This window comes from Capra hircus, chromosome 5 (assembly GCF_001704415.2).
Source record: "Capra hircus breed San Clemente chromosome 5, ASM170441v1, whole genome shotgun sequence".
Lineage (NCBI taxonomy): Eukaryota > Metazoa > Chordata > Mammalia > Artiodactyla > Bovidae > Capra > Capra hircus.
The window spans coordinates 61,665,228-61,690,445 of NC_030812.1; the positions used below are offsets into that span (position 1 = coordinate 61,665,228).

General features: G+C 40.3%; 1 protein-coding gene across 16 annotated transcripts in view; it reads right to left on the bottom strand.

Moving 5' to 3' along the window:
- The window catches only part of ANKS1B (ankyrin repeat and sterile alpha motif domain containing 1B), a 1,150,317-nt gene that overhangs the window by 69,636 nt on the left and 1,055,463 nt on the right, over positions 1-25,218 (bottom strand). For 6 of the 16 annotated variants that reach the window (XM_018048144.1, XM_018048139.1, XM_018048138.1 and 3 more), the window contains one exon: positions 3,729-3,803. The exons of 8 other annotated variants lie outside the window; for them this stretch is intronic. In XM_018048144.1, the coding sequence (XP_017903633.1) occupies positions 3,729-3,803 (75 nt within the window). The remainder of the gene's footprint in view (positions 1-3,728; positions 3,804-25,218) is intronic. 2 more of the 16 variants (XM_018048143.1, XM_018048137.1) reach the window with 1 other exon arrangement.

Genomic DNA, 25,218 nt, shown 5'->3' on the forward strand with positions numbered 1-25,218 from the left:
GCCATCATCTGCTCTCCTATGACTCCACTTTGTCCAGAAATCCCAAACCACCTGCTCCGAATCTGGAGTGCTCTGACAAGCTTCCCCGACATGCAATGGGGGAAGATAATTATAGGGAAGAGAAACAGAATCCTTATTTTCTTTGTGGCCCAGAAACTATGCTCCAGACCAAATATTTTAAAAATTCCCTACAGGGACTGAATCTGCCTTTCTGGAAATAGAAACTGAATTTTGTCATACTGAGTGCTATTTCCAGAAATTCGTTTTCAAACAGACGGAAAAGTGTTCTTAAAATTGAATTGATAAGGAAACAATTTTCTTTTCTTCCTGGAAACTCATCAACTTATTATTATTATTTCTTAACCTTATATATAAGAGTATTTAGAAGACTCCGTTTGTAGGTGTTGATTTTTCTCTTTGGAATTAATTCAGTGGGAATGGATGGACTCCTCATTACACTATTGTAAAGGGCAGATGTGGCCTGCCCTGGGGTGGGATTCAGCTTCATCTCCTTGAAGGACAGTAAAGCAAAAGAACTTAGAGAGCAAGGGTGCCTTAGATCTCTGTCCTTTTGGAGGCCGAATTATAGCAGGAATGAACTATGGGGGAGACAGGTAGATGGTGATAACATGCAGGAGCAGTAGAGAGAAAAATATGGGAGGGGTTTGCCTCACATATAAAATAATTCCAATTGTGAAGCCCAGTATTAGGTCCTATTAAGCAATAAATTTATATCCAGATATTATCTGTATTTCTTAAGGTAAATTTAAAAAATTAATAATCTCCCAGTTAAAAATGCTTATCAAATATTAACTAAAAATCAAACAGACTTAAAAAGTCTTTTATCTGAAATAACGGTTTATAATAAAGTCTTATGTTTAGCAAAACATGGGTTACTATGAGGCAATAATGTTTAATTAGAATAACAAAATAAAATCACAGAAGTCTGTCACGTTGTAAACTATTAGTGACTGGCAGTACTCTTTAAAGGGCTTAAGTAATTGCAGAAGAGAAATTACAGTGATTCAAGGCACTCTTACTAAATATCTTCAGGCTACTTCTTTATAGCTTAAAATACTTAGAGGAAAACCTTTCCTTTAGGTTCATGTATTAAATGATCTTAATAGTTCAAGAATTTGGTCATGGCTTAAAACCTTGTTTACTTGGCATTTATGTATGTATTTGTTCCCTTAGGACATAATTAAACAGAAGAAAATGTACATTATTAGCTATCCCTCCAACTCAAATAAAACTTAATCTTCTAATACGAAGGAAAAACATAATTTGAGATTAAAGTTTTAAACAGGGAATTGATTCTGCTTAATAGGTATTTACCAACTGCCAACTAGAAATTCTCAGCCTGCTGAGTTTGAAGGATTATAATTGGGCCATACTCAATATAATGTAATTAAATTAAATGTTTCATACCACCGGCTGAAAAGTATAAGCCACTAACTGAATTTAGTTATAATGCGGAAAAAAATTTGCAAAATTCCATGATAGATGTTTATTGGATGGTAGATTCCAAAATGCAGCTATTAATCTTTTCATTATTTCAAAAGGTGGTAAAACTGCATGGTTTTAGTTCATGTGCACCAGATATCTAATTCGAAAACATCATATCGTGTAACGTCCTATTCCCCAAAATGGAAACTGAAGATATCACATATTCTATTGTATTCTGAGAATACAAAGGGGAGACACTGTTTATATTCTTACTTTCTTCTTAAGGAAAAGTTTTGTTAGGAAACTGAAGATATCACATATTCTATGTGTTCTGAGAATACAAAGGGGAAACATTATTTATATTCTTACTTTCTTCCTAAGGAAAAGTTTTGTTAGGATGTCAGTAAATAATTAAAAGCTATGATTAGGATCTAGCTCTCTAACATGAACAGGAAGGTATGGTATTTTCCAAGCCTTATCTTATTCTTTAAAAAAATTTTTAAATGAGGACTTAATTGATTTTTTAATAGAAGCTTTTAAATCTTTTCTATTAGGAACAACTCCCACCTACCTGCTTGTAAATTTAGATTGAATATTAACAAACATTGTTTTCTATTTCTTCAGATCACTTAATGAAAAACTAAAATGATTTTAAATGACAATTGTTATTTTCAGGTTTCACTTTCAATAATTCTAACAAATATTAGAGATGGGCTACCCAAACATACATAAGATATATGTGATTACATTTACTTTCCCTTATCTCAACAGCTCTGAAGAAGGCACATACTTATAAATATGTATACATACATTGGGATGTGAATGTAAGGAAAGGCCTCCTACAAACAGTTCACATACACATGAAAGCAAGAGGCTGGTGCAGTTCTTCTAAAACATCTTCAAGAATAAAGAATGCAGCTGGTTATCCTAAATTTGTTTCTTTTGATAAAAGAGCGGAGATGGCCACTTCTGAACATGAAAAAGCACTGGTTAGCGAGCGTTTTGGAGAAGGCAACGGCACCCCACTCCAGTACTCTTGCCTGGAAAATCCCATGGATGGAGGAGCCTGGTGGGCTGCAGTCCATGGGGTCGCAAAGTCGGACACGACTGAGCGACTTCCCTTTCACTGTTCACTTTCATGCATTGGAGAAGGAAATGGCAACCCACTCCAGTGTTCTTGCCTGGAGAATCCCAGGGACAGGGAAGCCTGGTGGGCTGCCGTCCATGGGGTCGCACAGAGTCGGACACGACTGAAGCGACTCATCAGCAGCAGCAGCAGCAGCGCTTACATGTTCAGGAGGAACCGCTGGGTCACTGGAGCAGCAGTACCAGGCGATGTATAGACTGTGGTCCCCAAGAGCCAGAACCCCATGCACACAAGGAGGGGTACGCCTGGCATGGCACCCCAAAGAGGCCCTCTGCATGCTGCCCCAAGAGCTCTGCAAAAGCTCTTTTGAGTGATTCTCAACCAAAAGTCTCAACCTCTCAGACAGCAGGCTGCCCAATGAGAAAAATTTAAGAGTGTGACAATAGGATTGTATTTTAAAATAGGAAATAGATAAAAAAACCCAAACATGAAAATGTTTACTTTCCAAACAAAAATGAATTTTTAAATGTATGCAAAGGTGAAATGTGAATATCTGAATATTAAGCAGCTCAGAGTAAAATAGGTCGTGATTTTGCATGCATTCCAAAGATCAATTCACTACTGTCAAGTGGAAAAAAAAAAAAAAGATTAGGCTGAGAACCACTTTGTAGCTGTAATGGTGCCTCTCTTGGCTATAGTCCTCTTGCATTTGCATAAAACTTATATAGAATATCATGCAAATCATACTCAAATATTTCTCACAAGTGAAGCACATGAACCTTTGTATTAGGCACAAAGGACTGAATAGCCCATGGACAAGGAAAGTACAAAATGGGGAAGACTAACACTGATATATACATGGGTATATATATATCAATTTACCCTTTTCCTTTCTCCTGTGAAAGCAAGTGAACGCGGACACCTGGGATGAAAGCCAAACTCACACGGGACAGATTTTAACTGTAGACTTCCAAACCAAGTATGTTTCTCATTTCAGGACAATGTTTTGCACGTTAACTAGTCACAAGGCACAGTGAATGAAATATAATGAACGATAAAAAAAATTCTCAGGAGTTGTTAGACATCACAAATTTTCTGCACTGCCAGGACATAGTCCCTATAGCTATTGACGACACTTTGCCACACACGACACAGCGCAAGGTCAGGAAGAGAAAATAACCATTTGTAATCTTACATTATGAACCTGATGGATGGCTGAGAAAGGAAATCCAGCGTTCTGATTCGTCCATATCTCACAGACAGACGACTGCTGATATAAACAGAAAACTATCTCATCTTGTCAATATTTAAAACACGGCAGCTACCAAGGTAGCATCAAGGAAGGGAAGGAGGAAAATGATAAAGAGCAAAGAATCACATTTCTTAGAAAAACAACAAGAACACTCAAAAAATACTTAAGGTGCCCGAGGTTTAATAATTGACTTCCAAGTCATTCTTTTGCTTAAAAACATTTTGGGTTGGCTGGGAGAAAAAAAAAAAGACCATTTATGCATTAATTTTATGTCAAAGGAAATTACCAATCCACTCACATCTTGAAAAAAGCAAACTGTGTTTTTCTACTTGCCAAAGAGAATGGAAATACTTTCCCCCTTCACGTCATTCATTTCATAGAATAAATATTTTCATGAAGTTCAAGAAAGATGGGAAAAAAGTCTTTAACACAGGCCAAACATTTTTATTTTCATATAGGCAAACGACCAGGAGCAAACAATGCAATAAAACGACTCTCCTAGTTTAGTCATTGCTCAGCTTGATAAACCTAGGAGATATTTTCCCCCTCCAGAGTTCTCAAGGGCGAAACTCTGTGATTAACAAGGGGAGAAGTGTCCGTTTGCTGCCCAGCAGTGGGAGCGTGTGGTGGTGGAGGGGGCACTGCGGAGGCGGAATGGGGGGTGGGGTGGGGTCTGGAAGCTCAGTTCTGTTACTCACCAGAAACTCTGGGTAACAGCATTTGCTTTTTTATGAGCCTAATGAGTCAGCTCCATGTTTTGGACTCGCCACCACACCATTAACAATCCAATAATTATTATCCAACAGTTATTAAAAGGCAATAATGTTTGCTTAGAATCAAATGCCCAATGAACCAGAAGCCTCCCAGGAGTTACAGAAGAAACCACCAGATAAGCCAACGAGGCTCCTGGCCTGACCTTTACAGAGTTCTTTTCCTGAATTCCATCACCTAAAAGACGCTGTGAAATCGAATCACAGAAAATGGCAGAGCGCCTAAGCTTATTCAGCCAACACTGTGAACATCCCCAGAATCACAAGCAGAGCGTACAAAGATCAGTGCATAAAGGAGATAAGAACACGAGCACAGTATGGTTTAGAAACCCAGCAAGGAACCCTATCACCAGCAAGTGCGGATTCCGGAAACGAAAGCTTTCCTCTGGCTAAATGTTTCTCCCACCTCCACCCTCCCAGAAACGCTCACCATAAATTTAACATCTCTTTCTCCAGTTCCAAACGCAGCTCCATACCCACCTACATCTTGCTCTCCATCCCTTCTGTCATCTGGATGGCTTGCTGGGGACAGACTGTCAGGTAACTGGCATTCTGTTCAGAAAGTAAGATACTTGGGGTCTGACCAAAAGGCACTTCCAACCACCTCTCACTTAAAAGCAGCCCTGCTCTTCTCAGTTTCTGCCCTAAACATCATGCCATTTTCTCCACAGGGGGGCATCTACCCCTTCCTACTTTTCAAAAATTAAATCTCTAGCAAGTTAAGCATTGGGGTCATTAAACTCCCAGCTTTGTCTCCAATAGCTGTCATCTGATTTAAATATATTAACTCCATGGTTCAGTAGGATTACCATCTTAACTGGCACCAAACATACTTCGAGGACACCCTTAAAGCACTGTCACCCACAGATTTGAGCTAATTCTTTTACATACATTACATCTTCTACAATGTTCACAGAATTTTAGTGACAGAAGTAACCCAGGGATCACCTGTCATCTGACAGATGAAGACAATGACATCCAGAGAGGTTCAGTAGCTCGCTGAGGTCACACAGGAAAGTGTTACAACATGTCAGCTGGCTAGGAAGGAGTGCCAGCCCAGTAATGACTTCACCAGAAGGCGGAGGGTCTATTCAGTTATATGGAATCTGTTTACTAATCCTGAAAGAAATACATATAAATGGAGTCAGTTTATGAAAGTCTCAACTCCACACGGGGTTCAGATACCTTAATGTTCTATTTTCCAATCATGACCCCCAGATGGGCCATACTCCAATATCATATATGATTCAAACGTTGCTCTTCCTCATCACACACCTGGTGGGGCAGTAGAACCCACCTTGGAGCCCTCCCACCCCAAGCTCTACCGCCTTCATGCACTTTTCTGGGGAGAAGGACAAGGGCCCCTTTCTTATCTGGCAGTGGCTGAATTCTCTCTGCTGGTTGTCTGCTGATCAGGGTAACACTAACTTGGTCTCTGACCCCTCCTGTAGGAGCTGCCTGGCCCTGGATTCTACTGTATCCACGCAGGTTCTCTGGAGGGCTCTGTTGGGAAGGGCGTGGGGTCCGGATAGCACTGTTCCTGATGTGAGAAATTTGGCTCTAGGGTGACTTTCTCTGACCCCTACTCAACCTTCCTAGGACGCCCTTGTGTGGGAGGCAGGGGAGCACACAGAAGCCCAGCCTCTTCCTGAATGCCCACCCACACCACACACACGTACATCTGTGCCATGCAGAGCACGTGGCTCTGAAACCACTCCACTCTCTGCCAGGACACTTCCCTCCAGCTCTCTCTTCCTCAATTCAGGCTGGTCTACACGTGTCTGCTCCCAGAAGTCCACTGACGGAGAGAGATGCCAGGTTGCCCCACTCTGGGTGAACGTTACCCTGGGAACCCTTCTCCCCAGGCTTGTCTTGCCCAGGCATGTGCTCTCTCCCCTCCCCTGGGAAGGGAGGGAAAGCCTCAGCTCCTTGCACTGTGGCTCAGACATTCTTCTGACCTGCGCCCCCCGCCCTCCCAGCAGCAATCTTCTGCCTCTATGAACAGGCAGCTGACGATGCAGGACAGGACTCACCACCTGTTGGTCAACTCCAAGGAGGGAGTCGGGCTCCATTACCAGCAGCTCTCTCTTTAGAACGTGCAGTACTTAGAGCCTACAGGAAAGCTCCCCCTTAGCATCCTGTTATGTGAATATATCTCCCAACAGTCACAGAAGTTACCAGAGAGTCAAGAAGGAAAGAGAGGGTCTTGTGCCACAAGTATTTTATTTTTTAAAAATCTGTGTAAGATTTTTTCAATGAAGAAATAAAACCTACCTCCAGTCATATACACTGAAGAGAGTTCCTATGTGCCATATATACCTTTTAAAGAAGTTACAATAACTGTTTTTCATTTAAAACCTATGTGCAAACTTAAAGTAAATATGTTCTCATTTCTAATATTTATGTGCCTCAATGTAAGTGGTAAAAAGTCAGATTTTAAAAACAGTTTAAAATAAAGGCAGTTAATAGTATGTTACGGAGGTTGTTTTTTTAAAAAGCTGATACATGTCAGCTATCACACTAACTTTGATGATTGCTGTTGCTGTTTAGTCACTTAGTTGTGTCCAACTCTTTTGCAACCCTATGGATTGTAGCCTGCCAGACTCCTCTGTCCATGGGATTTCCCAGGCAAGAATACTGGAGTGGGTAGCCATTTCCTTCTCCAGGGGATCTTCCCAACTCAGGGATCAAACCCACGTCTCCTGTCCTGGCAGGATTCTTTACCACTGAGCCACCAGGGAAGCCAATTTTGATGACAGTGAAGACTTGATCACGCTCCTAGAGTAGTAACTTAAGATGGACCAGCTATAACTGGTGTCTTCATAACATGGAATGGCTCTTCCAGACACATGGTTATCAGACTGAGTGATGGAATGAATTTTTTAAATGCAAAAGAGCTTCCCCTGCAGAATTTCATTATATTTGTTGTTGTTCAGTCACCCAGTCGTGTCCGACTCTTTGCAACCCCATGGACTGCAGCATGCCAGGCCTCTCTGTCCCTCACCATCTCCCGAAGTTTGCCCAAGTTCCTATCCTTTGCATTGGTGATGCCATCCAGCCATCTCATCCTCTGACCCCCTCTTCTCCTCCACTATATTTATGAAGATAAAATTTCAGAGTACAACATGTATTGAAGTACTGAGTGTTCAAAAGCTTTGAGAAAGAAAATACTAGTGATAAAATTTTAGCTGGGGCCCAAATTCCTAGAACAGAAGTGAGTTAAATCTGAGTTTTAATTAAACATTAGAATATCCTCATCTGAAAAGATTAATAATAGCACTCGGCCTACTTATTTCACCAGGTTGTTGTGCAGCTCATGCTAAGCTTCATGCAAAAGGGAACTTTTTCACAACTAGGTTTCTAGGACCTGAAATACAGAAGCTGTCAAACGTATTGACTGAGTGAATGGAATCACAGAATGTGTTCAGTATTTCTTGGCAAATGACCAAGCACCATGGAAACATTAATTACTCTCCTCGTTATAATTTTTAGTCGATCTACTTTGTTGCTGCCACTTGGGCCCTCAGTAAACTACATCACTGCTAACACACTTCTGGCAAAATGCATCAGAGATTAACCTTGCAGACTTCTTGTTAGAGATGGTCTCATTTTTTCCTGATAAAGGCTGAAAAAGAGCTGCTGACTTCGTTGAAAAGAGAGGAACATCTGTAATTAGAGACCTATCTGCTAACGGGCTGCTTGTAGGAGCCTGGAAACAGTTCTGTAAAAGGATGGTAAACAGCCTTTGCAATTTCATATGCTTATTAATTTTCTCTCAGTTCTTTTTTCTCATACATTGCAAAGGCTAATTTAGTTGATCTGAATTTGAATTACCATGAAATCCAAATAAATGGGGGTTAATTAAAGGGATAGAAATCTTAGAACTGAGATATCAATAATTTAATATTTATTTCTTTGGTGATGAAGTCAGCACACTTTTGGAGGTGCATAAATTTTATCTCAAGTTCAGACCTCTCTCCTGACTCTGGAAATGTTTTTTCTAATACAACACACATCCTGTTCTTGTTACCATCAAATACCTCAGGTTACCATGAGTACAGTTCAGAAAATACAACGCATTTGCATTCAAATCTAATAACAAACTAAAGAGAATATTATCTATCTCCAAAGTCTTTCTCCTAAAGGTCGACTTCTTTTTTGCTCAATCGGTAGTAACCTGGTAATTTACAGTAACTTTTCTCTTCCTCATTGTCTGTTTTTTAACATTTGTGGTAAGTACTGAAACATCTCCCATTAAAAGCAAATAAGCCCCTTCCCTTGACCCAATATTTTACCTGAGCTCCTGCTCAATTTCTGTCCTTTGAAAGCAAAGGCCCCGAGAGCTATCTATATGGTCTTTGCTTCCCCTTTCCTCTCCTCACGTGAGCCCACTCTACCGAAACCACTGTTCTTCATTTTGTCAAATCCAGCTGTTCATTTTCCTTGACCATCTGACACTTGATCACTCCTCCCATTTCCTAGCTCCTCTGCTGGTTACTGTGACCTGATCATCCTCTGACCCCTGCAGTATAAGTCCTTAATGCTTTACTTCTGGCTTTACCAGGTGGTCTCATCCTATCCTGATGCCCAAATTTATGTCTCCAGCCCAAACCTTTCCTCTGAACTCCAGAGGCAGAGACCCAGCCTTCTTAACACTTCTCTTAATCTTGATGATTAATAAAGCATCTTAACCTTAAATTAAATGCCCCAAACCAAGCTTCAAATGACCTCTCTCTCCTATAAACTGTCTTACTTCACTAAATGGCAACTCTCTTCTTCCAGTTGGGGTCATCCTCTTGCTCACCTTTCACATTCAATCCAGCCACAAATCCTACTGAATTTACTTCTAAAATCTCACCGTCCTATCCCTAGTTGGTCCAAGACACTACCTTTTTTCACTTGGATTCTTCCATTAGCTTCTACACTGGTCTCATTGCTCTCATCCTCGGGCCCGCTGTGCTGATTCTCAATACAACAGCCAAAACGATCCATTTAAAATGAAGGCTGCATCGTGCTGCTCTGCTCCATTTTACTCAGAAGAAAATTCAGTCCTAATAATGGACCTGCAAGGAACTCCATCCTCTGTTACCCCTACCCTGCCTCACCTCTCTCCCTCCCGTTCACACTTTGTGGACAGCAAAGCGCACTCTTGTATCAAAGCCTCTGCACTTGTTTCCCCTTCTCCAGATGCTGCATGACCAAATTCCTCACTCACCTTCTACTCCAGGGTTGCCTTCCCAGAGAAGCCTTCCCCAAGCACCCAGCATGTTATACCCAAATTAAGTTCATGCTTTCCATGCTACAAAGGGATTAGTCTTTCAAGTGCAAACTGAAAATGGGGGAGAAAGTTTAGAGCATAAGAACCTGTCTTCCTGGCACCCTGAGATTCATTCAGAGACAATTACTTTTCATCTATGGGGTACAAGGCATGGGTCACAATGTGAGCAGGGGTCAGCCCTGCTTTCAGTCAATGCGAACAGAACAGGCATTGCTATGGACATGATCCATTTTCTTTTGTCAGGACCCGGAGTCAACTGGGATTCAGAAGCTGATGGCAGGTCTTGGAAGGAGCAAGTCTGTGACAGCTCCACCTGCTCAGTAACATCAATTAGGCACTGAAAACCTTCCATGTGTCTGCTGATGCTGTGTAGCCAGTTTAATAAAGAAACTTGTATGAATAGAGCCCTCTGGTCAGATTCCATCAGAGATGAAATTTTCTGCCTTGTTTTAGCCCTGAAAAAAAAAGCTTTCCCTCTGTTTCTCTTATGTCTGTCATAATTCTTTCACACTTCGGGGTGTTCAGAAACGGACCAGAAAGAGTCCAACAAGAAATAGGAAAGGTTCAGAGTGAAAGTTAAAAGAGTAATGAAGTCCATTTCTTCTCTCAGATGACAGCGCTTCTAAAATAAAACAAAAACAAACTTGAAGAGAGAACAAAACAGCTTCAAAGGCAAAAGAAAAAAGGGCACCCTAACAAAGGGAGCCTTGGTCAGCAGCCAGAAAACTCAGCAGCTCCTTGAGCAGAGCCCAAAATGAGGTGAGACCTGTCAAAGGATGGAGTCAGAAAAATTCAGTTCAGCCAAGGAACCACACACCAAACACCTCGCGTGCATCTTTTCTTCAGCGGTGATGGCCCCTGTGGTCTCCTCTTCCGTGGGCACTCTCAGAACCTTGCCTGGAAGTCAGAAACCAGAACCTTTCGTCTCTCCTGAGTTACCCAGAAGCCGCAGGCCAGCACCTTATTCTGTCCCACCATCATAGACGGAGCCATTCTCTTCCTCTCCTCTCAGGTGAGCTTCGTGATGTGTACACGCCCCTGTAACAACTATATGTGATTCTTTCTTTTCAACTATGCTGGGAACGTCTCAAGTTCAGGCTTTCTTACCACTGACTCTTTTTGTAAAAGGTTTCGAGTCAACTATTTTATTTGCAGGGAATACTGGACTCAAAAAAAAAAAAAATCCTGCTCCCCGTCATTTTTTCCCTTTCTTAAAGAGCAGTCTTCTCACACCTTCATGTATATGACCTTGTCCCTGTATCAGGGACATTCTGGGACAGATCAGTAATCACCTGCTGGAAGTGAAAAACCAGGCCAACAGTCATTTTCCCATGTGTGACCCATTATTGCTGGCATCAGAATGAATTGACCTAGCAAAAGTGGAAGTAAACACCACATTTGGTCTCATCATTAGTACCCTGACATGATACGAAGTCTGACAGTACTTGCTGCCTGCAAAGTTACAACTTCCTCTCCCACTTCCTCCCTCTCTCCTTCTATTCCCCCTCTTCTCCTCCCCCTTCCTCGCTTTCTTCCCTCTTTCCCTTTAAATTCTGACTCTGGTGCTGACAGCACATAAAGTGAGCTCTCAGCTGCCAAAACAGGAGAGAACTAAAGCTATGTGACCTGTTATTCATTTGCAGAGATAATACATAACCTGCATTCCCTAATATGACAGTTGTAGACCTAAATGACATTATAGGATTATTTATGAAATTTATGAAATCTCTTCACAAGAAAAAAAAAACAGAGCAGAGGAACAAAAGCAGAACACTGTACAATTCCGATCTTATTGTACAGCGCCCCAGGTTCCCTGGATGTTGCAGGAAATTTAAGTCAATTGGGATCATGCTGTTTCTTGCAATATGGACTATTTTACTTGTTCTACCTCCAAGTCTGGCTACTCCTGACATAAACATTTTTCAGGGCCATTAGCAGAAATATTAATCACTCATTCAGAACAGCAGCAGTCAGCTTTTTATCATAATATGAACTGCTGCAAAGAAATTCGATTTTGCAAAGTAAAAATTGTTCTTTGCCAGTAACATCGCTTTAAAATATAAATCATGCTCCTTTCTTGTAAATCGAGGATGTCATTTTTAGGAATTTGAACCCATTTACAAACTGTATGCTCAACACTGCTTTCTGCCTCTAGTGAAAAAGAGGTGTTGGAGGTACTTCCCTGGCAGGCCAGCACTTAAGACTCCGAGCTTCCACTGCAGGGGGGGCTGGTTTGATCCCTGGTTGGGGAAGTAAGATTGCACTTGCTGCATGGTGCAGCCAAGAAGTTAAAAAAAGGGGGTATTGGACAAAGCCATTCATTCATTGATACTTATCAAGACCCCACTATTTCCTCATTTTATCCTTGTGGAATATATGGGAAAACAAGGTCTGCTTGAATGATCATCTTGAATGATGCCAACCTAAGAGGTCTCTGATGGAAGGCTACACAGGTATTTCCTCAGGTCTGCCCTGTTCAACATTGAAGTCAACACACTGGAGGAGTTACCTGATAGGTACTTTTTGAGGTGTGCTTTTAAAATCAGCACATTACATACTTGGGAAGAATCAGTGACATGTTGAGCATTGACCAAGTTCTAAAAAGGCACTGACAGAATAGGATTTATTACTTGATAAAACTGTTAGACCTGCAAAAGAATAACGTAAATGTAAGATCCTGCATTAAGGTTAAACACACACACACACACACACACACACACACACACACACACACACACACACAGCACTTTTGAGGCCTGAGAAGGGAGGCATGGCTCATGGCCACTGAAAAAGACTAAAGCATTTTCATAGAAAAGTTCAACAAGAATTAATAGTATCCCAATGGTAAGCATGAACATCAATGAAACCGACATGACCAGAGCTGGGGAATCAGAATGCTGTGTAGCCCATATCCCTCTTATCAGAAAGATATTGGCAAGAGCTGGAAGTGGTTAATATAGCAAAGGAAAGACATCACAGAGTCTTTAGTCTTCACTACTCTCAGCAAGAGGGAGTAGATTTACTCTTCGTGTTTTCAGAAGATAGCATTAACTGACTATGTGGGAATTTTAAGGGGGCTAATTTCAATACGCTATAAGGCAAAAGTCCTATTAATTAGAACTTATTCAGTGATGACGGGGCTGACTGCCTCACAAAGTAGGGGCGGCCTTACAGAGACAAGTAGAGGTATAAACTTGTGGCTGTTTACTAAGGCTGTGTTGGAGGGGGTGCTGCATCAAGTCACAGGACTGGATACTTTTCTGGCCCCTTCTCACCCTAAAGTTCTCTGGTTTTCTTTAATAGGAGCACAGAAGAAACTTCTAGCCATAAATGTATATAGAGAACGCAAGTTACTGTAAATTCCTGTGAGGCTGCATTCAAGCCTCAGGGTAGAGATCCATACAGAAAGGTGGAGATCACATAATTTTGCAATTGATTTCATGAAGCTACTCTTTACTCCCCTTGATTTGTAAAGAATAAAAAGTTGGATATCAAGAGCAAAGGATTCTCTTCAAATATAATGTCTGTCCACACCACCTTAGAGATTCAAGTCTCTACTACAAGTGATTTTACATAAAGTATTAAATATTACTCGCAGAATATGTCAAAAGTCTCAAAACATTGTACTGGAGCCTCTTGGGGTTCTAGAGTTTTTAGAATGTGTCATGTCTGCTGTGTGGAGAAGGAAATGGCAACCCACTCCAGTGCTCTTGCCTGGAGAATCCCATGGACAGAGGAGCCTGGTGGGCTGCCGTCTATGGGGTCGCACAGAGTCGGACACAACTGAAGCGACTTAGCAGCAGCAGCATGTCTGCTGTGTAGATACAACCCAGGGGTTCATCATCACGGTGGTTAAAGCACAGGCTCTGAAGCTAGACAGCTTGGGTTCAAGTACTGACTCTGCTTCTTACAACCTTTGTGGTCTTGGGCCAACAGCATAAACCCTCTGTGCCTTGACTTCCTCATTATAAAGCTGTACTAATCAGTGCTGGCTCTGAGGATAATGACAATGAATTAATCACCTGCCTAGCTCAGAGCTGGTAGGCAGTTCACGGTCCTCATCCTGGCTCTGAGGATTCAAGTGATATATATTTATAGCTGATTCACGTTGTTGTATGGCAGAAACCAACACAACACTGTAAAAGTAATTATCCTCTAATTAAAATAAATCTTAAAAAACCTGTGGCTTTTGCAGTGCCTAAAAACCTTGTATAATCTGATAAGTATGGGATGCTTATTATAGGGAATTAAAAAATAAGGAAGAGTCAGGTCTCACCTCTACATAGCCCACATAGACTCTACTATAACAGAAATAAAATGTTTTAACATATAAGGGCATATTTTAATACATGTTAACTCATAAAGTATTTAAGTATGGAATCATCCACAAATCCTCTCCAAAGAGCTTCAATACTAACTAGGTTATAATACAGATAGGAAGTTCTTGTACAGTGCTTGTAGTCCTAAGAACTATTGTTTCCATATCAGTGGAGAGGTATTAGTTTGGGGTTTACCAGCTGGAAAATAGAAATACTTTTGTAAAACACAGCTAAAAGTTATGAGCTTTATTTTAGAATGCATTCATTCCCAGTTGAAGTTGAAAAAGCACAGAAAAGAAGGAAGTTAGAGCTATCTCAAAATAATAATAATTTCCCAAACCACCCAAATGTAGAGCTATATAGTTTGTTAAATACTTGACAACTACTACTTTACTTGTGCCTCACAACAGTGATGGGAGGGGGCAATAATCTTACTTTAGGAAGAGAAAACCAAGGCCCTGAGTAGCTGAGAGGCTTGTTCAAGGTTACAGAGGTATTAGATATTAGAGATAGGGTTTTTAACCCTGATCTGATTACTTCAAATATATTTTTTATTTATTTTTTTATGTTAGTATTTTATTTTTTAAATTTAATTAATTTATTGTACTTTACAATACTGTATTGGTTCTGCCATACATTGGCTTGAATCCGCCATAAGTGTACACGTTATTTTTTAAAAGCTCCTCAAATTAAGTACACAAAAGTGAAAGTAATATTCGTGCATTGCTGCTGTCCAGTCGCTCAGCTGTATCCGACTCTGCAACCCCATGGACTGTAGCAGGTCAGGCGTGGATTAATAATATAATAATTTTCCATCAAACATTTTCAGAATTTGGAAGTCAGAGTGGGTTTACTGAGGTGCTCACCACTGCTATCTCTATTGGCCCAGAAACCACTGTCACTTCTGGTCATAACAGCCTGTCAACGGGAGGAGCCTCCCTTCTCACCCCTCAGTTCCTGTGGTTCTGGTGGAGCTAAAGCCATCTCTAGGCACGTGACCTAGGACTGGCTAATCACATCTCACACACACCACCACACACACACACACACACACACACACACACACACACACACACATGCTCCTGGCTAATCACATCTCACACACCACACACACACACACACACACACACACACACACACACACACACACTCCTGTGTGGTTAGCTCAAGGCAGATAAATGATCCAAACCAGATCCAGGTTGATCTGAACCAATGGGACTCAATCTTGGGTCTTTCTGGGGGAACTCTTGGTTAGATAAGCCCTCTTTCTCACAGGTTTTCGAGTGTAACAGGAATTGGACTTGAAACTCCCCTCATGTAGAAAAAGCCTGCTTGAGAAAAGAGCCAACCCAGAGGACAACAGAGCTGAGACAAGAGGAGTCCAAGACCAAGACATCAAGTGAGCACCTGAACCCAGGCTACCAGGACTGCGTAGCAAAACTGACCCAAATATGCGCCCTTTCATGCTTGAGCTGGATTTCTGTTACCTGCATGCACTCAGCAGAGTCTCTGCTGATTTATTGCTTCACTCATACATGAACGAAGTTACTGAGATAGGATTGCTCAATAAGCCCTATTTCCCCTAGACATTAAAAACCTCTTTATTTTCTTTAATACTGGAAAAAGAAAAGGAAGAAGGAGAAGAATAAGAGAATTCTCATACCACTTGAAAATGTATCAAGGTCACATTATAACAGCCAACACTGACCTGCGGACCCAGGAACTGGACTGAATCTAATGAGGAACATTCTGAAAATTTAACAAGTGGAGAAAAATAGCCTGGTGTGCCTCTTTGTGAACAAGCTGCTAGTGTCAGCCAGCCTAAGGCTCCACTAAATATCACAAGATCAATTCCACTAAAATAGGGTTTTTCATATATTGTCAGATTTCTTACATATTCAGTTGAAAATAGGACCTTTTCTGTTTATGTCTTTTTAAAAATCTGTGGTCTGGTTTTCATTGGAAACATTCTTCTCGGTTAAGTACCAGCACAGAAGGGGAGGTGGTGGCATCACAAGTGACCGGAGGTGTTTAGGTCTGATGGCATAGATCAGAACAAACTCCTGGTTGTCTAATTTGCTTCACTGATGAAATGGACAGAGAATGAAAGAAGCAAGAAAGTAATTAACCTCAAATTAAAAGAAATAAATTTATATTAAAAAAAAGAATCGAGAGTTGTAAGAGGAGTATCAAAGCCTGAAGGGGAAGCCATCTGAGTGATTCTCCAAGTTCTCCTCATTATTTTTTTGACTGTGGTACAGGATAGACAGTAACATTTCAATGTTGCCTGTAAGATGCTAATCATATTGGAATTTCCAGCACCAAAACTGTCATGGGGAGAGTAGCATATATGTTGAGAAGAGGCAATTAACCATCCACAATAATAAACTAGGTGTGCAACACATCAGGTTTCAGTTCCAGGTATGAGAGCACTATTTTGCACTTTTGCTTGGCATGATGCCTTTGGGAATAGACGGCTGATGGTCCAGAGTTTCTGGCTTGAAATGGGGCACAGATATCATCATCATCCCAAGTTATCAATGAAGCTGGGTGCTAGTTTGTCTGCCCAACAAGCTCATACTGAGAGCTCCTGATGGAAGAGCTTATGGAGTTTATTCTTAACCTTCTTTTTTGAGTTATACATTATCTGTCTGTAGTGAAGTATTAGGAGTTATTCTTCCTAGACCTTCATAAAAATTTTTGAAGTCATGGTCATGCTGAGTTTTTCTGAGTAGTAGTGAAGTGATATGGCAACCCACTCCAGTACTCTTGCCTGGAGAATCCCAGGGATGGGGGAGCCTGGTGGGCTGCCGTCTATGGGGTCGCACAGAGTTGGACACGACTGAAGTGACTTAGCAGCAGCAGTGAAGTGATAAAAATCTAAATTAAAAACTAGCCACTAACTTATGGACATTTCAAAAAATCTAATGTAACTCAGTAATAAAACTTGTATCATGGGGGGTGAGAAATCACTTTGTAAAATGCTGTTCTTTTCAAAACAGTTGCGCCATTTTTTGAAGGCTGATTCTATAAATTCCATCACATAAGAGCAGTGGGTAGAACCTAGGAAGACCAGGCTTTTTCTCTCAGGGAAAGTACAGAAGTATAAATTACTATCTTCGTGCCCAGAGGCTGGCTCAGTGTTTACCTCATGGATTTTTGGGATATCTATGCTTCTCTAGTTGACAATTTTGTGTACTTGGTTATTTCAAGTTGTAAGATTCATTTAAGGAAAAAACAATCCTTTCTTTCTTGCTTAATGTTTTCTCTTACCACACTACAATAATAACGTGTTATTACTGGAAGATATCCTTTGCCTCATACTTTTGTACCCTTAATTTGCAGAGAACTCTTCCAGCTCTCCTCTGCTTTCACTTGCTTTGTGATCATCTCACAGATCCCTTTTCCATCATGAGAGATACTCTGTGGCGGCCTTCATATGCATACAATTAACATAACAAGGAGGAAAGTTCAAATTTCATTCTCAATATATATTCTAAGCCTGTATAATACTGGAACAAAAGGGTGGTCTTTATAGATTGTTACCACTCTGACCACTTACCTAACGCTTTTGTTATTAACTGGTCCTACTATGAACCAGGGACCTTTGAGTTAGGGACTGATAGAGGATATATCTGAACTGACAGTCATACATCTATCTATATGTACACAATAATGATTCATAGTTTAGAATCTACTTTCACAATAATTATCTGATTCACACAAACCTGTGAGGCAGTCTTTATCTATGTTTTAAAGACAGGGAAACTAGAGTTAGAGAAATCACATGTCTTGATACAGATCACAGAGTCAGAAAGAAACCAAATCAAACCTCCAACTGAAGAAGCTGCTAAGGAAGCAGCATCCATTCACTGGAGAGGTCCCCACAGGTACGAACTTCTCTCTCTGAGCAATAAACTCCACACCCACATACAAAGCTTTACACAAACATGGCAGGAAGACAGAGCTCTCCCAAGATGTTCAGGGAGCAGTTCCCACAAGAGAATCAATAAATAAACACTGCAGAAACTCAAAAATGGATTAAAAACCTAAATGTGAGAGCAGATACTGTAAAACTCATGAAGGAAGACATAAGCAGAACACTGACATAAATCACAGCGATCCTTTTAGATCTACCTCCTAGAGGAATGAAAATAAAAACAAAGATAAACAAATGGGACCTAATTAAACTTAAAAGCTTTTGCACAGCAAAGAAAATCATAAACAAAGTGAAAAGATAACCTATAGAATGGAAGAAAATATTTGCAGAAGATGCAACAAGGGATTAATTTCCAAAATACACTAACAGCTCAATATCAAAAAAACAAACAATTCAATCAAAAAATAAGCAGAAGACCTAAATAGACATTTCTCCAAAGAAGACACACAGGTGGCCAACGGCACATGAAAAAGTGTTCAACGTTGCTAATTATTAGAGAAATGAAAATCAAAACCACAATGAGGTATTATTTCATTCTAGTCAGAATGGCCATCATCAAAAAGTCTATAAATAATAAATGCTGGAGAGGATCTGGAGAAAACGGAACCCTCCTATGTTGGTGGGAATGCAAATTGGTACTGCCACTATGGAGAACAGTAAGGAGGTTCCTTAAAAAATTAAAAACAGAGTTACAATGTAATCCTGCAATCCTAAGGACCTACTGTATGGCACAGGGAATGCTACTCAATACTCTGTAATGGTTTATATGGGAAAAGAATCTAAAAAAGAATGGATATATGTGCGTGTATATATATTATATATATATATATATATATATATATATATGACTGATTCACTCTGCTGTATACCTGAAACTAACACATCATTGTAAATCAACTATACGCCAAGATACCTGCACCTTATGTTCTCAGCAGCACTGTTTACAATAGCCAAGACATGAGAGCAACCTAAATGTCCATCAACAGGACACTTGATGGATATGGAATGGATATTACCATATATTCTTTATCATTCACACAATGGAATATTACCACAATGGAATATTACTCAGCCATAGAGACAATTAAATAATACCATATGCAGCAACACGGATGGACCTAAAGATTATCCTACTAAGTAAAACAAGCCAAAGACAAATATCATATGCTGTCAGTTCTATGTGAAATCTAAAGATAATGAACGTACTACAAAACAGAAACAGACTCACAGATGCAGAAAACAAACTTACGATCACCAAAGGGGAAAATGGGGAGGAGATAAATTAGGAAGAGGAGATTAGCACATATACACTATTACACATAAAATAGATAACCAACAAGGACCTACTGTACAGCCCAGGGAACTATACTCAATATTTTGTAATAACCTATAAGGGAAAAGCATCTGAAAAAGAACAGATATGTATACATGTATGTATAACTCATACTGTGCTGTACACTTGGAGTTCAGTTCAGTTCAGTCACTCAGTCGTGTCCAACTCTTTTTGACCCCATGGACTGTAGGACATCAGGCTTCCCCGTCTATCACCAACTCCCGGAGCTTATACAAACTCATGTCCATCGAGTTGGTGATGCCCTCCAGCCTTTTCATCCTCTGTTGTCCCCTTCTCTTGCCACCTTCAATCTTTCCCAGCATCAGGGTCTTTTACAGTGAGTCAGTTCTTCACATCAGGTGGCCAAAGGATTGGAGCTTCAGCTTCAGCATCAGTCCTTCCAATGAATATTCAGGACTGATTTCCTTTAGGAGTGACTGGTTTGATCTTGCAGTCCAAGGGACTCTCAAGAGTCTTCTCCAACACCACAGTTCAAAAGCATCAATTCTTCGGCACTCGGGTTTCTTTATGGTTCAACTCTCATATTCATACATGACTACCAGAAAAATCATAGCTTTGGCTAGATGGACCTTTGTCTGTAAAGTAATGTTTCTGCTTTTTAATGTGCTGTCTAGGTTGGTCATAGCTTTTCTTCCAAGGAGCAAGCCACTTTTAATTTCATGGCTGCACTCACCATTTGCAGTGATTTTGGAGCCTAAGAAAAAGTCTCTCACTGTTTCCATTGTTTCCCCATCTATTTGCCATGAAGTGCTAGGGCCAGATGCCATGATCTTAGTTTTCTGAATGTTGAGTTTTAAGCCAACTTTTTCGCTCTCCTCTTTCACTTTCATCAAGAGGCTCTTTAGTTCTTCTTCACTTTCTGCCATAAGGGTGGTGTCATCTGCATATCTGAGGTTATTGATATTTCTCCCAGCAATCTTGATTCCAACTTGTGCTTCACCCAGCCTGGTGTTTCTCATGATGTACTCTGCATAGAAGTTAAATAAGCAGGGTGACAATATACAGCCTTGACATACTTCTTTCCCTATTTGGAACCAGTCTGTTGTTCCATGTCCGGTTCTAACTGTTGCTTCTTGACCTACATACAGATTTCTCAGGAAGCAGGTAAGGTGGTTTGGTATTCCCATCTCTTTAAGAATTTTCCAAAGTTTGTTGTGATCCATACAGTCAAAGGCTTTGTTTGGCACAGTCAATAACACAGAAGTAGATGTTTCTCTGGAACTCTCTTGCTTTTTCTAACATCCAACGGATGTTGGCAATTTGATCTCTGGTTCCTCTGCCTTTTCTAAATCCGGCTTGAACATCTGGAAGTTCATGATTCACATACTGCTGAAGCCTGGCTTGGAGGATTTTGAGCATTACTTTACTAGCGTGTGAAATGAGTGCAAGTGTGCAGTAGTTTGAGCATTCTTTGGCATTGCCCTTCTTTGGGATTTGAATGAAAACTGGCCTCTTCCAGTCCTGTGGCCGCTGCTGAGTTTTCCAAATTTGCTGGTATACTGAATGCAGCACTTGAACAGCATCATCTTTTAAGTTTTGAAAGAGCTTGACTGGAATTCCATCACCTCCACTAGCTTTGTTCATAGTGACGCTTCCTAAGACCCACTTGACTTCACATTCCAGGATGTCTGGCTCTAGATGAGTGATCACACCATTGTGATTATCTGGGTCATGAAGATCTTTTTTTGTATAGTTCTTCTGTGTATTCTTGCCACCTCTTCTTAATATCTTCTGTTTCTTTTAGTCCATATTGTTTCTGTCCTTTATTGTACCCATCTTTGTATAAAATGTTCCCTTGGTATCTCTAATTTTCTTGAAGAGATCTCTAGTCTTTCCCATTCTATTGTTTTCCTCTATTTCTTTGTATTGATCACTGAGGAAGGCTTTCTTATCTCTTCTTGATATTCTTTGAAACTCTGCATTCAGATGGGCATATCTTTCCTTTTCTCCTTTGCCTTTAGTTTCTCTTCTTTTCTCAGCTATTTGTAAGGCCTCCTCAGACAACTATTTTGCCTTCTTGCATTTCTTTTTCTTGGGGATGGTCTTGATCAATGTCACGAACCTCCTGTACAATGTCACGAACCTCCATCCATAATTCTTCAGGTACTCTATCAGATCTAGTCCCTTGAATCTATTTGTCACTTCCACTGTATAATCATAAGGGATTTGACTTAGGTCATACCTGAATGGTCTAGTGGTTTTCCCTACTTTCTTCAGTTTAGGTCTGAATCTGGCAATAAGGAGTTCATGATCTAAGCCAAAGTCAGCTCCCCATCTTGTTTTTGCTGACTGTATAGAGCTTCTCCATCTTTGACTGCAAAGAATATAATCAATCTGATTTCAGTATTGATCATCTGGTGATGTCCATGTATACCTGGAACTAACACAATATTGTAATTCAGCTATACTGAAATAAAATAAAATTAAAAAAATTAAGTTTTATGGTGAGAACCATGAGCTGATTCCATAAGTTTCCACTAACCACCAGTGATATTATCCTTGTTCTGTTCACTGTCTCTTTGTACGTATGGGCTTCCCTGGTGGCTCAGACAGTGAAGAATCTGCCCGCAATGCAGGAGACCTAGGTTTGATCCCTAGGCTGGGAAGATCCCCTGGACAAGGGAATGGCTATCCACTTCAGTATTCTTGCCTGGAGGATTCTACGGATAGAGGATCTGACATAGCATATGGGAAATTGGTATTTATTGAAGTGTTATGAAGACATTTCATATCATTTAAAAACAGAAGTAGCCCACTAGGGGCATAGAAGAACAGGACACGGTCAGGCAGACGGCTTGTGTTTGGGCTCTGCCATGCAGCAGCTGTGAGGCAAACCACTCACTCACATGGGCTCCTTGAGTATAGGAGGGGCTGTGGTGAGGTTTAAATAAGATACTGCACGTGGAGTCTCAGGTATGGGTGGGGCCACAGCAGGGCTTCTATGCGGCCCAATTTCCATTTTTCTTCCTCTAACAGTATCAAAAGAACAAACATTTGTAGAGCTAACATAATATGTAAACTGCTTTCAAATAAAGAAGTAATTGAGGTACCATCCCGGTGGTCCAGTGGTTAAGACTTTGCCTTCCAATGCACGGTTTGCAGATTTGCGATCCCTGGTCAAGGAGCTAAGATCCCACATTCCTAATGCCTCACGGCCAAGAACCCAAAACATAAAACAGAAGCAATATTGTAAGAAATTCAATAAAGACTTTAAAGGAAGATTTAATTAAAAAAGAAGTAATTGATCTAGTCATACATATTAAGTAATACTGTTTGGATCAAAATATATTAGACATTCATCACTGAATGAACTTTCTAGTGATTTAGAAGCAATGGAGACAAAGCCTTTCTAGTGCCTAACATATCACCTCAGGCAAGTTCTGATTTCATCTTTTTCCCGTTGTGCTACCCAGACCAAGTCACATAATTTCTCAGTTTCCCAGTCTTTGAAATGTGGATAAGTCTGCTTCTAAGGTTTGTGTACATCAGGTAAGGTAACTGCCTCAGGCAATATTGATATTGCTATTTAGATGACAGCAATCAAAACATAAGAACTTCTTTAGCGTGGGTTTTCTCGTACTGCTCAGGAGTCTTTTTTATTTTGTGAAAATAGGATTATTTCATTTTCCCATAAGTATTTGGTTATAAATAAATGGCTATAAGTGTCACACTGGGAAATTTTTTGTTTCTTTTTCATAACTTTGGAGCATGTGGCCCCTAAATTTTATTAATTCTATTACTCTTCTTTATTATTCATTTTAAGAACATTTTGATTTACCCTAAGTATCACTCAAGAAAATTTCTAAATATTGTCGATTAGGTCCTAAATACTGGAAATATTTTTCTTCCTTCTGTTATTATTTTTCATATTTTTCACTTAACTATCTTATCTCCATAGAACTTGGACTTAAAAGCTGATCTGCAATGTGCTACACACACATAGTTGTGTAGGACACCTTGCTTGTGCTAAAATGAGAGAACAGATGTGAAAGCACTTTGGAAATTGAAAAGCAAGCTCTATACATATTAAGGTATTATTATACAAATGTGAATGCGACATTTATCTATTAGGGGTGTGGAAATAGGGAAGCCTTTCAGAACTGAGCCAATGAATCCAGTGTTTCCAGCGTGATAGGAAACCCATTGTTTAAACGTGCTGACATCACTACATTTCATGGTTTCAAAAATCCTAATAGTACTTAACTTGATTTTGTTTCTCCCATATTTGTGTAAGACAATTTGATGCCACAACATTGCTTATGTCAGAATAAAAGCAAACAATAGCCCTGCTATTTAAAATTCTCTGGATTCCAAGAAACGTATTTTAAACAGTTTCAATTGAAAATAAGTAATTAAATACTGGGTTACCATTTGAAAAATATACGCTAACAAATTTTACAGGTAGAATGGACATTAAATTTACCTCAATTTAACCTTAAGAAGGAGCTTACTAAGTTAAAGCACTTTCACACATCTGCTGGGCAAACATTAACAAAGTTAGGTTCCTATAATTACTGTAGCCACTAAGAGCTTCAGGTTCCTGGCCTATGGCTAGAATTTCAAATCACTCTGCTGGGGGCTCAGCTAAATCTGAAGCAGCAGAGGGGTCTCTATGAATAAGGATTTGTCCTGGTGGTTTTCTTTTACCTGAATTTTCCTTTCTGTTAGGGAGTAAGAAAGCCTGAAGGTGGACTTCTGCCTTTTAGTGGGAAACAAGACTGGCTAGGCATGCATTCCTCCAGTAAGCCCCTCAGGAGAAATCCCTTGGGAAAGGATTTCACGGGGGGGGCTGGGGTGGGGGCGGCGGGAACTGAGCTCCCAGTAGGAAGCAAGTGTAACTAGCTGCTTTCCTACAGGAATTTTAATTGCTAATTCACGTCTTTAGGAAGAAGAGTTGAATTCAGCTTTATACTGGCTAAGGGCATAACTCTGGGGAAGACTTGGTCTAGAGAGAGTATGATGGATTATATATTTAAAAAAACCAAATGGATTTCAAAAATTATTACAGCAAACAATCAGAAACAGAAAAATAAGAAAAAACATCAACAGAGTGGCTGAATGGTGGAACAGTCACATAAATAAAGCCATTCAACAACAAAATAACTGAGTATTTCATATTTTGACAGGTTAAAGCTTTGAAATGACGCTATTTTTAAAAGGTATCCATTCATTTCTCCACGATTTCTAGCATTTCTAGACTAGGAAAGAGTCTCAGGACAAATAAAAGACTGCAATTAACACAACATAAAGAGTTGAGATCCCCAAATCTCGTCTTCTTATTGATCGGATTCCTGTAGTGCCATCTCCTATTTACTCTGCAGCAAAAGCACTATATTGAGCAGTGGGATTTTAGAAAGCTTCTAATAAGCTCCTGGCTGCTGATGGAGGCCCAGGTCTCCATCAGTCATTTGAACACTGGGAACAGCACTAGGGTGGGGGCGGGAAGGGAGGGAAATAAGCACGTACACACAGACCCTCTCCAGCTCACATCTCATCTGCTGCTTACCTCACTTTCTTTCTGCATTTGTGCCTTTCTCACCTGGCCAGATAGAAGTTCATTCAATTTTCTCAAGGGCAAGGCAATTCCTGAAAGGGATGCATTCTGATTGGAACGACAAGAAAAAGATCTCCACTCTTCAAAAAAGTAATACTTCCCCTAGCTTGTGAATCTCATAAAGACCATAAGGGAGCAATTGCTAGATTACCTCTGAGGGTTCACGCTCAGGCAGAAGAGTAATTAATTTCCTCTTTGGAAAAAAACTGCACTATGTG